This window comes from Macaca thibetana, chromosome 8 (assembly GCF_024542745.1).
Source record: "Macaca thibetana thibetana isolate TM-01 chromosome 8, ASM2454274v1, whole genome shotgun sequence".
Lineage (NCBI taxonomy): Eukaryota > Metazoa > Chordata > Mammalia > Primates > Cercopithecidae > Macaca > Macaca thibetana.
This window is the reverse complement of record NC_065585.1, coordinates 14,922,869-14,937,103: the sequence shown is the minus strand read 5'-3', so window position 1 is coordinate 14,937,103 and position 14,235 is coordinate 14,922,869. Positions and strand designations below refer to the sequence as shown.

General features: G+C 40.0%; 1 protein-coding gene across 5 annotated transcripts in view; it reads right to left on the bottom strand.

The window, feature by feature from the left end:
• The window catches only part of ASAP1 (ArfGAP with SH3 domain, ankyrin repeat and PH domain 1), a 395,931-nt gene that overhangs the window by 139,742 nt on the left and 241,954 nt on the right, over positions 1 to 14,235 (bottom strand). For all 5 annotated transcript variants that reach the window (XM_050801573.1, XM_050801576.1, XM_050801575.1 and 2 more), the window contains 2 exons: positions 4,900 to 4,974; positions 4,030 to 4,079 (listed from right to left, as the gene is read on the bottom strand). In XM_050801573.1, coding sequence (XP_050657530.1) covers positions 4,030 to 4,079; positions 4,900 to 4,974 — 125 coding nt within the window. The remainder of the gene's footprint in view (positions 1 to 4,029; positions 4,080 to 4,899; positions 4,975 to 14,235) is intronic.

Below are 14,235 nucleotides of genomic sequence, written 5' to 3'. Positions count from 1 at the left end.
GAGACAAGACCTTATATTCTCTAACCGAAAATAAATGAAACAAACAACAACCACGTATCACATACAAATAAACAGGAATCAGAAAGACATCAGATTTTTTTTTTTTTAGCAACACTGGAAAATAGAGAACAATGGAAAAATGCCTTCAACATTTTGATATAAAATTATTATTATTATTTTTGAGACAAAGTCTCACTCTGTTGCCCAGGCTGGAGTGCAGTGGTCCGATCTCTGCTCACTACAACCTCCACCTCCTGGTTCAACGATTCTCCTGCCTCAGTCTCCTGAGTAGCTGGGACTACAGGCACCCGCCACCACGCCCAGCTAATTTTTGTATTTTTTAGTAGAGACAAGGTTTTGCCACATTGGCCAGGCTAGTCTCAAACTTTCGACCTCAAGCGATTTGCCCACCTTGGTTTCCCAAAGTGCTGGGACCACAGGCGTGAGCCACTGTGCCTGAAAATTATTATAAAATCAGTGTTATATATTTGGCCAAACTCTCACTTTTTGCGGTGGCAGAATGAAAATAATTTTGGAAATACAAAACCTCAAATCTTTGCCTCCTTGACAGCTGTTCTCTGAAAACTACTGGAGGTAATGGGCCACCAAAATATGGAACTATACTAGTCAAGAGGAAGTAGATTTAAAACTGAAGAGTCAAACGCGATCCCAGGATGGCAGCTGTAACAGCTTATCTAAAGAGCTCTGGAAAGGGATGTGTCCAGGAAAGAAAAAAAGAAATGGACACAATTTAATACTAATAGATATATAATCATTATAATAAAATAAGTAATGTACTTTATAAACAAATATTGACAGGTGTCTGACATCTGCTGGAACAGATAAAAAATTCACAGAAAATTCACATAGAACTAAGCAAATGAAGAAAGAAGGCAATTATGTCATTAACAAAACGCAAACAACTGTACTCTAAGAACAGAAATGTAATCCTATTCTAACATTCGGATTAGCAATGAACGCTTATAATACCTATAAAAATGTAAACACTGAAACTAGTTTAATAAAAAATTGTTCTATTAACCCTAATGGATGAACAGAGTGCAAAAGTGATGGGGTGTCTGTGCAAGGGAATGTAATCCTCGTCTACCAGAACAATACATCACAGCTAAAGCTAGAAAGAGCAAAAGAATACTGAGGAAGGTGTAGAAAGTCAGGAAGCAGGTAAAAGAGTTGGAAAAAGGGAAGGGACTAACAGGATCAAGAGGGGCAGGCAGAGGGCCTCTGTGTTTCCATTAGAAGCACATTTGTTGCCTATTTAATATTTTCCCTGTCATGATTTGTAAAGAACCCTGTACCATTAGGTATGACATAAAATCACTGAGCTTAGATTGTGGAGGACAATACAGGTAAGTGAGAATTTGCTACACAGGGTACCTGGTCCATCCTAGAACGCTCTGTTCTATGATAAACTTTAACAATGTTGAAGCCACTGTTATTTGGGGTTTCCATTACATGCTGTCAGAGTAAGTCTTAACTAGTAAAAGCACTATCTGATGTTTTAGTTTATGTACATTTATCATTTTGATCAAATGAAATTTGATTCTTACAAAACTCAGTAGAAACTATTTATTGTGTGACTTCCCTATGCTAAATACTGTGACAACTGTTTCAACACACTACCTTATCTTGTCCTCACAACAACCCTGAGAAGTAGGTAATTTTTTATATTATTTTACAAGTAAGGATCATCAAAATTAAGTATTTTGGCTCAAGGTCACAAAACTGATAATGATTTCTCAGTCTGTGATCTAAATCATTGCAAACTTCACTGCGTCCAGAGTTCTAAATGGAAGACCACAGAAAACGTCCAGCCTTCTCCATTACCAAAACTAATAAATGAACTTTTTTGTGTGGAGTCATTTTGTTTTCTGTAACTTATAACCGCATGAGTCCCAGTACATCAAAGAGACAAATGCTTGTTTTCTTTCTTTCCTGCACCACTATACTATACTTCAGTGACAAAGAAGTCTATCTTAGGAAAATTGTTGACAGGGATTTACTGAGCAAACAAATAAAACCTGCCTTCATAAGGTCTTAAATTTGGGACCCACTCAACTTGCTATTCCTGTTACACATTTCCAGGTCTGAATAATTCTTTTATTTCTTCAATGAAATAGTACATATACTATGAGTCATTAGGCACTGGTAGATTAACACCATATATAAGAATAAAGTGGTCGTGGTCTTCACCAAATTTAGATTGTAGAGGACAATACAGAAAAATGAACAGCCAGGCCGGGCACAGTGGCTCACGTCTGTAATCTCAGCACGCTGGCCGAGGTGGGTGGATCACCTGAGGCCAGGAGTTCAAGACCAGCCTGGCCAACATGGTGAAACCCTGTCTCTACTAAAAATACAAAAAATTAGCTGAGTGTTGATGGCGGGTGCCTGTAATCCCACTTACTTGGGAGGCTGAGGCAGGAGAATCGTTTGAACCCAGGAGGCAGAGGCTGCAGTGAGCTGAGATCACGCCACTGAACTCCACCCTGGGCAACAAAAGTGAAACTCCGCCTCAAAAAAAAAAAAAAGAAAAAGAAAAATTAAAAAAAAAAGAAAAGCCAGACAAGTTCATACGTTGAGTGAGCGGTACAAGGAAGAGCACCTGTACCATCTCAGAATGCTTCATATTTTAAGTCATTTATAATACTAAGCACCAGATACTTGTAGGTCTTTAGCCAACAGAGATTTTAAACAATAGAAATACAGTTGTACTACCTAATATTGGTAGTACTTTAGTTGACAAAGCACATATTACATCATGTTTTGTTGTTCCTATGTCCTACAAAGAAGACATATTCTACAAGTAAAGCACAAGGTTTTTTCTTCCCTCTTTGTCCTCCTACTTTCTAAGTACTTAATTCTATTCGATTCCAAGTTTAAGCACCACTGCCTCTGGGCAGGGGCAGTATTTAGCTTACAATTTGAGTACTCATGACCCACTTTTCATACAGAAAGATTCATAGCCCACAGCATTCATTTATCAGTTGACCATTTTAATAACCTTTTTGTTCTCTGCTGCATTTAGAACTGTCAATGTACGGATATATTCCTAAAACAGCAAGTCCCTAACAATGCATTTTTTACATAATTACAAAAGTAGTTTGGGAAAAACATATTTAATCCTGAATTTGCTTTTCTTTTGCTTGTTTTTATCCTGTTGCTATTGCTGCCTACAGAAATGTTTTATTCTCTTATGTTTATAGTTGTCCAAGATTTTTACTAAAAGCTTTAAAAATACATATCTCCTCCCACCCCACCCTCCTGCTTGGTGTTACAAATGTCTCAGAGTAATAATAGTAATAATAATAAAGGAACGTGGTACAATTACACACAGTATTAAGATGGTCCGAGCACCTTGCAAAGTGCTTAGTGCCCTAATCCCTAACAAGAACTCCACGAGGTTGGTGGTCTGACCTCAGTGCCCATGCTATGCTAGGCTCTGTGGTCAGACAGACCTGGAGTGAATGCCAGATGGACACGTAACTAGCTTTCTAGCCTTTCACGAGCCCCTTAGCCTCTTTAGGCTTCAGTTTCCCTGATGTATATAAACAGAGAGTAAAGTTGTACAGATAGTTTCCTGTGAAGAGGTCATACATGCAAAAAACACTTAGTGCAGGTCCTGGCAGGCACCAAGATGTCACAGTATTAGCTGTTACTTTTATTATTTCCCAACTGTTATACTATACAGAAACATAAATGGTCCATAATTACATGCTATCTATAATGAGAGCCACAGGCCTATAACTTGATAGTATCAGCAGCCGTAAATGCCAAAACAACTGATAGTAAAAGTACCTCTCCCTTCAGACAAATAGCACAGGAGATGCAACCACTTTAGGTCAGTGTACCCAACCTCTTAGCCCTAATAAGGATATACTAGAGGATATACTAAACAAGTTTTGTTGAGAAGTTATTAGTTAAGAGGTCTGTCCTTTCTCCAGTTTTTTTTTTTTTGTTCAAAATTCACAACAATATTAAAAAACAAAAACTAAACAAAAAACCACTTACAACTTTGTCTCATAATCTTTCCAGGCTTTGTCAAATGGCTTCTTGAGATCCTTAGAAAAGAGAAAATGAAATTAAAATTGCATCGACTTTGACTGAAAATGAATAAATAGTTTTGAAATAACATCTTAGCAAGAATTGCTTCCTTTATAGGACACTGGGAGCTTCACTTTCATGCACATTACACTATTTTTTTTTTTTGACAGGGTCTCACTCTGTTGCCTAGAATGGAGTGCAGTGGCACAATCACAGCTCAATGCAGCCTTGAACTCCCAGGCTCAATCGATCTTCCCACCTCAGCTTCCTGAGTAGCTAGAACTACAGGCACTCAATACCATCCCTGGCTAATTTCTGTACTTTTTTTTTGTAGAGATGGGGGTTTCATTATGTTGCCCAGGCTGGTCTTGAACTCCTGGGCTCAAGCGATCTGCCCGCCATGGTCTCCCAAAGTGCTTGGATTATAGGCATGACCACTGTGCCTGGCCAACATCACACCATGTATTATATACACAGGAAGCATGAGAGAGGAAAGAAGGGTGAGCGCCCTGGTCATGCTGATGAAGCAGGAGCCTGAGGTTCAGAGAGGCTGGGTCCCCAGTGGTCACACTGTGGGAACCAAGACTCGGGCTTAACTTCTCTCTCCCACCCATGGAGAACCTTCCCAATCTTCTTGAAAGTGCCTAATCTCATTCCTCTGTCAATACCATTATGTGAAGTGGCACATTTTTTCCAATGATCATTTTCCAAGAGCATTTTTAATGCTGAAAATGTTCAAAGACTCTTTCAAATACAAGTACTACTATGATCTTAAAAGAGGAAAAAAAAAATCAATCCTTTTAAGTTAAAGTGAAAATCAAATTTCTGAACACTTACTCCTTTGACTCCCTTTAGGTCTCCTTTTAACAAGGAATCCAAGGTGAAGATCACATTGTGGCTCAGCCCCTGGAGCTGAAAAAGCAAAGGGAAGATGGGAGATGGTTAAAAAATAAAGTCCACATGAACAATAAAACCAGCTACTATTGACTGAGCATTTTCCACACACCAGTCTCTGTTGAAGGGCTTTCCATGCATTATTTCATTGAACCTGCATGACACCTCTGTAGGTTAGGTGACGTAATTATCACCACTTGGCAGGTGAAGGAACAGAGATGGAGTCATTTGTGCAGAACAATAAAGCATGTGAGTGAGGGGCTAAGATTTGAATTTAGGCAGTGTAGGCTGGGCATGGTGGCTCATGCCTGTAACCCCAGCACTTTGGGAAGCTGAGGCAGGCGGATCACTCGAGGTAAGAAGTTCAAGATCAGCCTGGCCAACATGGGGAGACACCGTCTCTGCTAAAAACATGAAAATTAGCCAGGTGTGGTGGTGTGCAACTGTAGTTCCAGCTACTTGGGAGGCTGAGGCACGAGAATCATTTAAACTTGGGAGGCGGAGGTTGCAGTGAACCGAGATCACGCCACTGCATTCCAGCCTGAGTGAGACAGACTGTCTCAAAAAAAAAAAAAAAAAAAAAAAAAAGGAATTTAGGCGGTGTAGCTCCAGAGCTTGCTTAAACACTATGTTACAGTACACGTATATGTGTACAAATAATTCCTCAAATCACTGTAGCACTTCCAGTAACACCTCTGCCAAAATTGTAGCTCTTACGGTGAATTTTCTTCAACTGCTTCTGTCAGAGTAAGGAGGGGCTTTTTCCATTTCCTTTTCACCTTTTTTTATACCATGTATCATTATCTGAAATTGCTGTGTTTGGGGTTTTTTTGCTCAGACTTATCTTTTAATTTTTAGTTTTTATGGATATATAATAGTTGTATTTACGAAGTACATGAGAAATTTGATACAAGGGTACAATGTATAATGATCGAATCAGGGTAATCGGGGTTTCCATCACCTCAAGCACTGATCATTTCTTTGTGCTAGAACATTTCAATTCCACTCTAGTTATTTTGAAATATATAATAAAAATCATTAACTACAGTCACGCTGCTGTGCTACCTAACACTAGATTGTGTTACTTCTATCTAACTGTAGTTTTGTACCTAATAACCAATCCGTCTTTATTCCTTCCACCCTACTATCCTTCCCAGCCTCTGGCAACCATCATTCTATTCTCTATCTCTGTGAGATCAATTTTCTTTTTTAGCTCCCACATGAGACAGAACATGCAATAATTGTCTTTCTGTACTTGGCTTATTTCACCTAACATAATGTTGGATCCATTTTGTGGCAAGTGGCATGATTTTGTTCTTTTTTTTTTTATGGCTGAATATTCCATTGTGTGTATATACTGTATTTTCTTTATCTACTCAACTGTTGGTGGACACTTAGGTTGATTCTGCATCTTGGCTACTGTGAATGGTGCTCTGATGAACATGGGAGTACGAGTTACCTTGTTGATACAGTGATTTCTTTTCTTTTGGGTATATACCCAGCAGTGGGATTCCTGGATCTTATGGTAGTTCTCTTTTTAGTTTTCTGAGGAGACTCTATACCATTTTCCATAGTGGTTGTACTAATTTACATTACCACCAACAGCATATGAGGGTTCCCCTTTCTCCGCATCCTTGCTAGCATCCATTACTGTTCTTTTTATAAAAACTATTTTAACTGGCATGAGATGATATTTTACTGAAGTTTTGACTCGCATTCCTCTGATGATTAGTGATGCAGAGCATTTTTTAATAAACCTTTGGGCCATTTGTAGGTCTTCTTTTGAGAAACATCTTTTCAGATCTTTTGACCATTTTAAAACTGGATTTTTTTCCTATGAGTTGAGATCGTTATATATTCTGGCTATTAATCCCTTGTCAGATGGGTAATTTGCAAATATTTTCTCCTATTCTGTGGGTTGTCTCTTTACTTGGTTGATTGTTTCCTTTGTGGTGCAGAAGCTTTTTAACTTCATATGATCCCATTTGTGTTTGCTCATTTTTACTTTGGTTGTCTGTGCTTTTGAGGTCTTTCTCAAGACATCTTTGCTGAGAGCAATGTGCTGGAGAGTTTCCCCCAAAGTTTTCTTCTGGTAGGTTCACAGTTTCAGGTCTTAGATTTAAGTCTTTAATCCATTTGGATTTGATTTTTCTATACAGTGACAGGGTCTAGTTTTATTCTTCTACATATGGATATCCAATTTTCCCAGCACCATTTATTGAAGAGGATATTCTTTCCCCAATGTATGTTCTTGGTGCCTTTGTCAAAAATAAGATGACTGTAAGTATGTGAATTTATCTCTATTTGGTTCCACTGATTTATGCATTTATTTTTAGTTTTAGTTTTTGAGACAGAGTATCACTCTGCCGCCCAGGCTGGAGTGCAGTGGCATGATCTCTGCTCACTGCAATCTCCGCCTCTTAGGTTCAAGCGATTCTCCTGCCTCAGTCTCCTGAGTAGCTGGGATCACAGGCATGCACCACTACATCTGGACAATTTTTGTATTTTTAGTAGAGACGGGGTTTCACCATATTGGTCATGCTGGTCTCAAACTCCTGACCTTGTGATCCACCTGCCTCGGCCTCCCAAGTGCTGGGATTACAGGCGTGAGCCACCGTGCCTGGCCTATGCATCTGTTTTTATGCCAGCATCATGCTGGTTTGATTATTATAGCTTAGAAGTATAATTTGAGGTTAGGCAACGAGATGCCTCCAGCTTGTGTATTCTGTCTCCCTCACTAGTACATAACCTCGATGAGGACAGGGACCTTGACCTTTCTGTTCACAGCTATATCCTTAATGCCTAGATTCCATTAAAAAGATAAGATATTTAGGAAGTGCAATCTATAGCCGGGAAATAAATAAATATATATATATATATATATGTGTATATATTTTGTTGTTGTTGTTGTTTGTTTGTTTCACTGCTCTGCGGCAGTGGCCTGAGTCTCCTTGATTTTAAGATGCTACAAAGAGGAATCTACAAAGGAGAAGGAGATGGAGATGGAGATGCTACCCAGCTGCAAAGAAGAATGGCAGGGGGGAACCAAGGGAGGCAGAGTCAGGTGTGAAAGGAGTAACCAAAACAAGGACTGAGAAGAGTTTTTAACTACTTGTCTTCAAGGAGACCCCAAGTAATCTTGATAAAATCAAGTTTTAGTAGCGTGGAACCCAAGACTGCAGAGACCTGCAGGACCAGATTATAGATGGAAAGGTTTGTGGGTCCCCTCACTCAAGAAATAATTTTACTCACACATAAGTGTATTCAATTGTCAGTCTGTCCATCCATCCATCCATCATTAATAAGATACCTACTCTGTGCCACATACTACACTAAAAGCTTGATAGACAAAGATGAATAAACACTGTTCCTACCTGTAGAGAGTTCATATTCTAGGAACAGAGGCAGTCACTACACAGCCAACTCTACTACATTATGCTATTATGTGTTAGTGGCAGAGGGACAGAGTGGTGTGAGAAGGACCAACGCTGACTTGGAAGGGCTTTGTGCATGACTCTCTTAACCACATCTGTAAAGCAGAATATTATAACCTATTGCAAGCAGCTGTTGTGAGGATGGAATTAGTTAATATGTGAGGATGGAATGAGTTAACATGTGTGCAAGCTTACTCCCTGATACCTAGAAGTGTTGAATACATGTTTATTTTTTAAATGCTATGGGATGCTAAAATACAAATAAGAAAATGAGGGAGCAGAGAGGGGCGGGGAACAGGAAGGCTTTCCCCTTTTGCGCTGAACTTCTCCCTAACCCTTTCCTCCTGTTTTCATCTTAGGCTTCCTAAAATTCTCACTCATTCTACCTCTTTACTCTCCCTGAGCACCAACTAATTTTACAAACCAGAAGGTTTCCCAATGTGTGTCCCCAGAGGGCTTCTCTGGTGACACACATCTAAGAAACAATCACTTCTTTCTTATTTCAAAGACAAAGGGATTTCTACCAAGACAATTCTGTCTGTGATTTTGCCAACAATCATACAGCAACAGCCTGGCTGGCAAGCCAGAGAGCTATAGTCTGAGAGTCTACATTCTGTGAGACTCTAAGACACTGGTTCTTGGGGAGTGGGGCAAAAAATAAAAAATCTTAGCTGTTATAACTGTCTGTGGCCCTCCAAATGGCCACAGTATATAACTGATATAAACTATGTCTATTACCTGTATTAAAATTTCATGGGGGGAACGATGGGGGACCACGTCTAAAAAGGCTCTTGGGAAAAGGAGGAAGGCTTTGGATCATAATGAGGGAAAAAAAAGGTTGAGCAACACTAACTGGGTCTGAGACTGAAAAAATGAAGATTAATAGGACTCACCCTCTGTTTTATATTGATAGCTGAAATAATGTGCTCTGAGTCCCTCAATTTCATTCTTGGAGTACAATTCCCTAGCATCCCCCTATCCTATGGGCCTTAGAAGTTTGGATGGATGGCAGGTAAGTAAGGTTGGGGGGCCTGACCCGCCCTTCACTAGTCAAGCTATTGCCTACCTTTCCTCTGTTCACGGAGATCCTTACCTTATTTTTCTTCAAAGCACTTACCATCCCTACCTATTTGTATATATGGTTGTTTCCCTATTTGTTGCTGTCTCCCCAGTTTGGTTGCCAGCTTGAGAGAGGGGTCTATATGCTCACTGCTATATTCCCAGAAATTAGAACACTGCCTAGCACAGAGCGGGTGCTCAAAAAATACTTGCAGAAGAAATGAAATACAGAATCATTTGTGTACAAGGTTCCTCTTTACAGGGCTATCTATACTGATGGAAAGTTACGTGCCTATCAACAGGGCACTGGCCAAATAAATTACAGAGCTTCTAAACAACAGCCAAAAAAAATGAGAAAGTTCTTTATGCTTCACTTTGAAAATACCTCCAAGATAAATATTTATGTGATAAAAGCAAGGTATAAAACATTACTTACGGTATGCAATAATTTGCATAACAAGGAGGAAAGAAGGCCAGGCACGGTGGCTCACGCCTCTAATCCCAGCACTTTGAGAGGCCAAGGCAGGCGAATCACTTGAGGTCAGGAGTTTGACCAGCCTGGCCAACATGGTGAAACCCTGTCTCTACTAAAAACACAAAAATTAGCCAGTCATGGTGGCACACATCTATAATCTCAGCTACTCGGGAGGCTGAGACAGGAGAATTGCCTGAACCTGGGAGGTGGAGGTTACAGTGAGCCGAGATTGCGCCACTGCACTCCAGCCTGGGCGACAGAGCAAGATGCCATCTCAAAAAAAAAAGGGGGGGAAGTCTATGCTTTAATTATTTCTGAAATAATACGCAGAAATCTGTTGATACCAATTTTCTCCAGGGTTAGAAGCTGGGCAAAGAAATAAAGTGGGAGAGGAGATTTTTGCATTTAAAAAAAAATTATAATATGTAACATATTGTTTATGTAAAAACTCAAAAATTTAAAACAAAATATGAAAAGACAGTGATTATAAATAACCCCTTTTCAACTCTTTGTTCTAAATTATGGTTTGCATCAATGCCTCAAATCCTTTGTGAAATGAAGCAGAAAATTAAAAAAAAATACATTAATGTTATTAGTACTTTGATCTGAAGGCTGTATTATAAAATAACAATTAAAGAATTATGAAACTCTGTGGTTAGTACTGAATGTGAGAGTTGTTCCAAATAAAAAGTGCCTCAAACCATGTACTGACCACACACTAAACACACACAGTAACTTCTTTTTTTCAAAAAGTAGATATGGGGGGGGGGTCTTCTCTTATTGGTAAGGCTGGTTTCCAACTCCTGGCCTCATGTGATCTGCCCGCCTCTGCCTCCCAGAGTGCTGGGATTACAGGCATAAGCAACCATGCTCCGCCACACATAGTAACTTTTTAATGCCATCATTGTGGTTAGGCATGAGGGGAAGATAGAAAACCCCAAGAATTAAGAATTTCTCCGTGGTTATCTACACACATTCTTGAGGGCTGATAAGAAATCACGAACGCAAAACATGTATTATGAATTCAGAATGTTTCCAGTGACTAGTCAATGAAAAGGCTACAAAAAAAAAATTAAAATTTAGTCTTTCCAACTTACTTCCCAGGAAAAGGTAGGTTAATTAAAAAAAAAACTAACACTGAAAAGTTTAAGTGACAAGTGAATAGTAATTACCTGTGTCATTATAAAGACACAAAGAAAAGTTTAAGAGAAAGCAAACCAATCTCAAGAGGAGGAAATTTTAGGAAATATTCATTGGAGGGAGCAAAAAAAAAAAAAAAAATCCTTTCTTGGAGATCTCAAAAAAGGGAAAACCTATTTCTCAGTTATTTTAGGTGATTATTGTGCCACAGAGATGGAGTATATGACTTTGCAGTCATGGGATTCTATAAATTTCCTGTGTTTTCATTTTTATAGTTCTTTCAGGAATCCTTTATATTAGCAGTCCCCAACCTTTTTGGCACCAGAGACTGGTTTCGTGGAAGACAGTTTTTCTACAGATGGTAGGGGGTGGGGGAGTTGGTTTCAGGATGAAACTCTTACACCTCAGATCAGCAGGCATTAGTTGGATTCTCATAAGAATGTGCAACCTAGGTCCCTCACATTCACAGTTCACAACAGGGTTCGGGCTACTTTGAGAATCTAATGTCACCACTGATCGGACAGGAGGTGGAGCTCAGGAGGTAATGCTTGCTCACCCACCACTCACCTTCTGCTATGTGGCAAGGCTGCTAACAGGCTACGGCCCAGGGGTTGGGGGCCCCTCGTTTATATGACCTGAGCAAGAGTTTTGCAAACTGATATGTAGCAGTCATCTCCAAGGCACTTAACAATACAGCCAATATAATACAATAACAATATCAGTAAACTTCCTGTATCACCTTCATTATCTTTAATAAATTTTTAAAAACCCTTTCAAATCCATTATATAATTATTTCCCATTGATTTTACTAAAATTCTATTGATTACTCTATCTCCATTTACTCAACTTCCAAATCATTTCCTTTCCTTTATTGATAACGTTGAATTAACACAAGTTCTTTACATGATTCAAGTCTACAAGAAGTTGAAGCGTATGTTTTTGAAAATGCATTTTTTTTTTTCATTTTATTAAGCAAACAACACATTTAAAATCATTTCAGGACCAGGAATGGTGGCTCATGCCTGTAATCTAAGCACTTTGGGGGGCCAAGGTGTGAGAATTGCTTGAGTCCAGGAGTTTGAGAACAGCCTGGGTAGTACAGCAAAACCCCATCTCTTTAGAAATAATAATAATAAAAAAAAGATGAGCTGGGCATGATGGTGCATGCCTGTAGTCAGCTACTCAGGCGGCTGAGGCAAGGACTGCAAGATTACAGTGAGCTCCGATCCTGCCACTGCCTGAGTGACAGAGTGAGACCCTATCTCTTTAAAAAAAAAAAAAAATTCCAGAATAGTATTTAGGTATGGTAAATAGTTTTGCTTTCCGAACAAATTGCTTCTAGATTTCTTTCCTAAAAGAAGAGGTTCTCCCCCTGCTAGTACATACATCAAGCCTAACCAGAAATTTGGAGTTAATCAAACATAGGTAGGCTGAGGTCTACCTTCCATCATGCAAAAGGGACTTACGGAAGCAAGTAACTGTAATTAATATTAAACTTGACAAAAATAGCCGTTTATTCCTTACAATTGCTTCAACACTGCCAGCAATATACAAGTAGCCCCTGTTATCCCAGCCACTGGAGATGACTTCATAAAGTTTTTCCTCTGTATATATAAACATATATCTTCTGCTCTGATTTTTTAAATGTCTTTATGCTTTACCACTAAAATAAATGATCTCACTTACTGTTTACTGAGTTATCACCTTTCCTCACTAGAAGGTTTGCTTCTTAAGGGGAGGCCCTATATCTGTTTTGCTTACTAACTGATCAGATCCCAAAGAAGGAATCAAGAAGCAATTGTAGGCCAGGCACGGTGGCACACGCCTGTAACCCGAGCACGTTGGAAGGCGGAGGCAGGTGGATCACCTGAGGTCAGGAGTTTGAGACCAGCCTGGCCAATGTGGTGAAACCCTATCTCTACTAAAAATACAAAAATTAGCCAAGTGTGTTGGTGGGTGCCTGTAATCCCAGCTACTCAGGAGGCTGAAGTAGGAGAATCTCTTGAACCTGGGAGGCGGAGGATGCAGTGAGCTGAGATCACACCACTGCACTCCAGCCGGGGTGACAAGAGTGAAACTCCATCTCCAAAAAAAAAAAAAAAAAAAAAAAAAAAAAGCAGTTGTAGGTCACACTGTACTACCATTTCTAGCTTGCCTGAATACTGCCCAACTCAGCTCCAAGCCCCTCTATGGGCCTGTAAGTGGAGTGCCCTTAAGGCCTCACTCCAACAAGTCACCCTGTCCTGCTGGAGCAGCCAACCAGCAGAAAGACAATGAGTCAGCAGGGCCTTGTTTTTTCTTGCCTCTGACAGGAGAGCGGAGCAGAGTTCAACAAATGGTACTTCCAGGACACTTACATGCACACAAGACTGTATTAATTAACAAGGACATAATTTGCTTGCTTTGTCATCTTGCATTAATCTTGACATTCCCTCTCCACTGCCCATTGGTTCTGTCTCTCTCCAGAACTGAAACAGTTTCTCTGAAAGTAAGGCTAATGCAAATCTGCTGACTTGCTCAATATATTGGAAAATCCAATTAAAATAATGAGCCAGCTCCCAGCAGTTAAGTCCGCGATTCTCTGGTATAAATTGGGTATTCTGTCTAATATATTAACTCCTTCAGGTCCTAGAGAGTTATAATACTTGAAGCTATTTAAAACTGGTGCCTCCTGAAGTGGCAGGTCAAAAAATAAAACTAAATAAAAATAAAACTGATGCCTCATCATTAGGCTGCTTTCCAAGGTACTGTTATACAGAGGAAAGAATCCCAGAGGCATGTGGCCACTCATCACTCCCGGCCTGCGTGAACTGGGAAAACCGCTTAACCTTGCTGGTGTCCCAGCACCTTCCTGAACTAGCCCATGCCGGTGTCAGTGGATCGAGACAGAACTGACACCAACGGGCCAAGGGCAGTGGCTCATCTGTAATTCCAGTACTTTGGGAGGCTGAGGCAGGTGGATTGCTTGAGTTCAGGAGTTCGAGACTCGCCTAGGCAACATGGTGAAACCTTCGTCTCTACAAAAAAATATAAACATTAGCTGGGCTTGGTAGTGCATGCCTATAACCCCAGCTGCTCAGAAGGCTGAGGTGGGAGGACTGCCTGAGCCCAGGAGGTTGAAGCTGCAGTGAGCTGAGATTGTGCCATTGCACTCCAGCCTGGGCAACAGA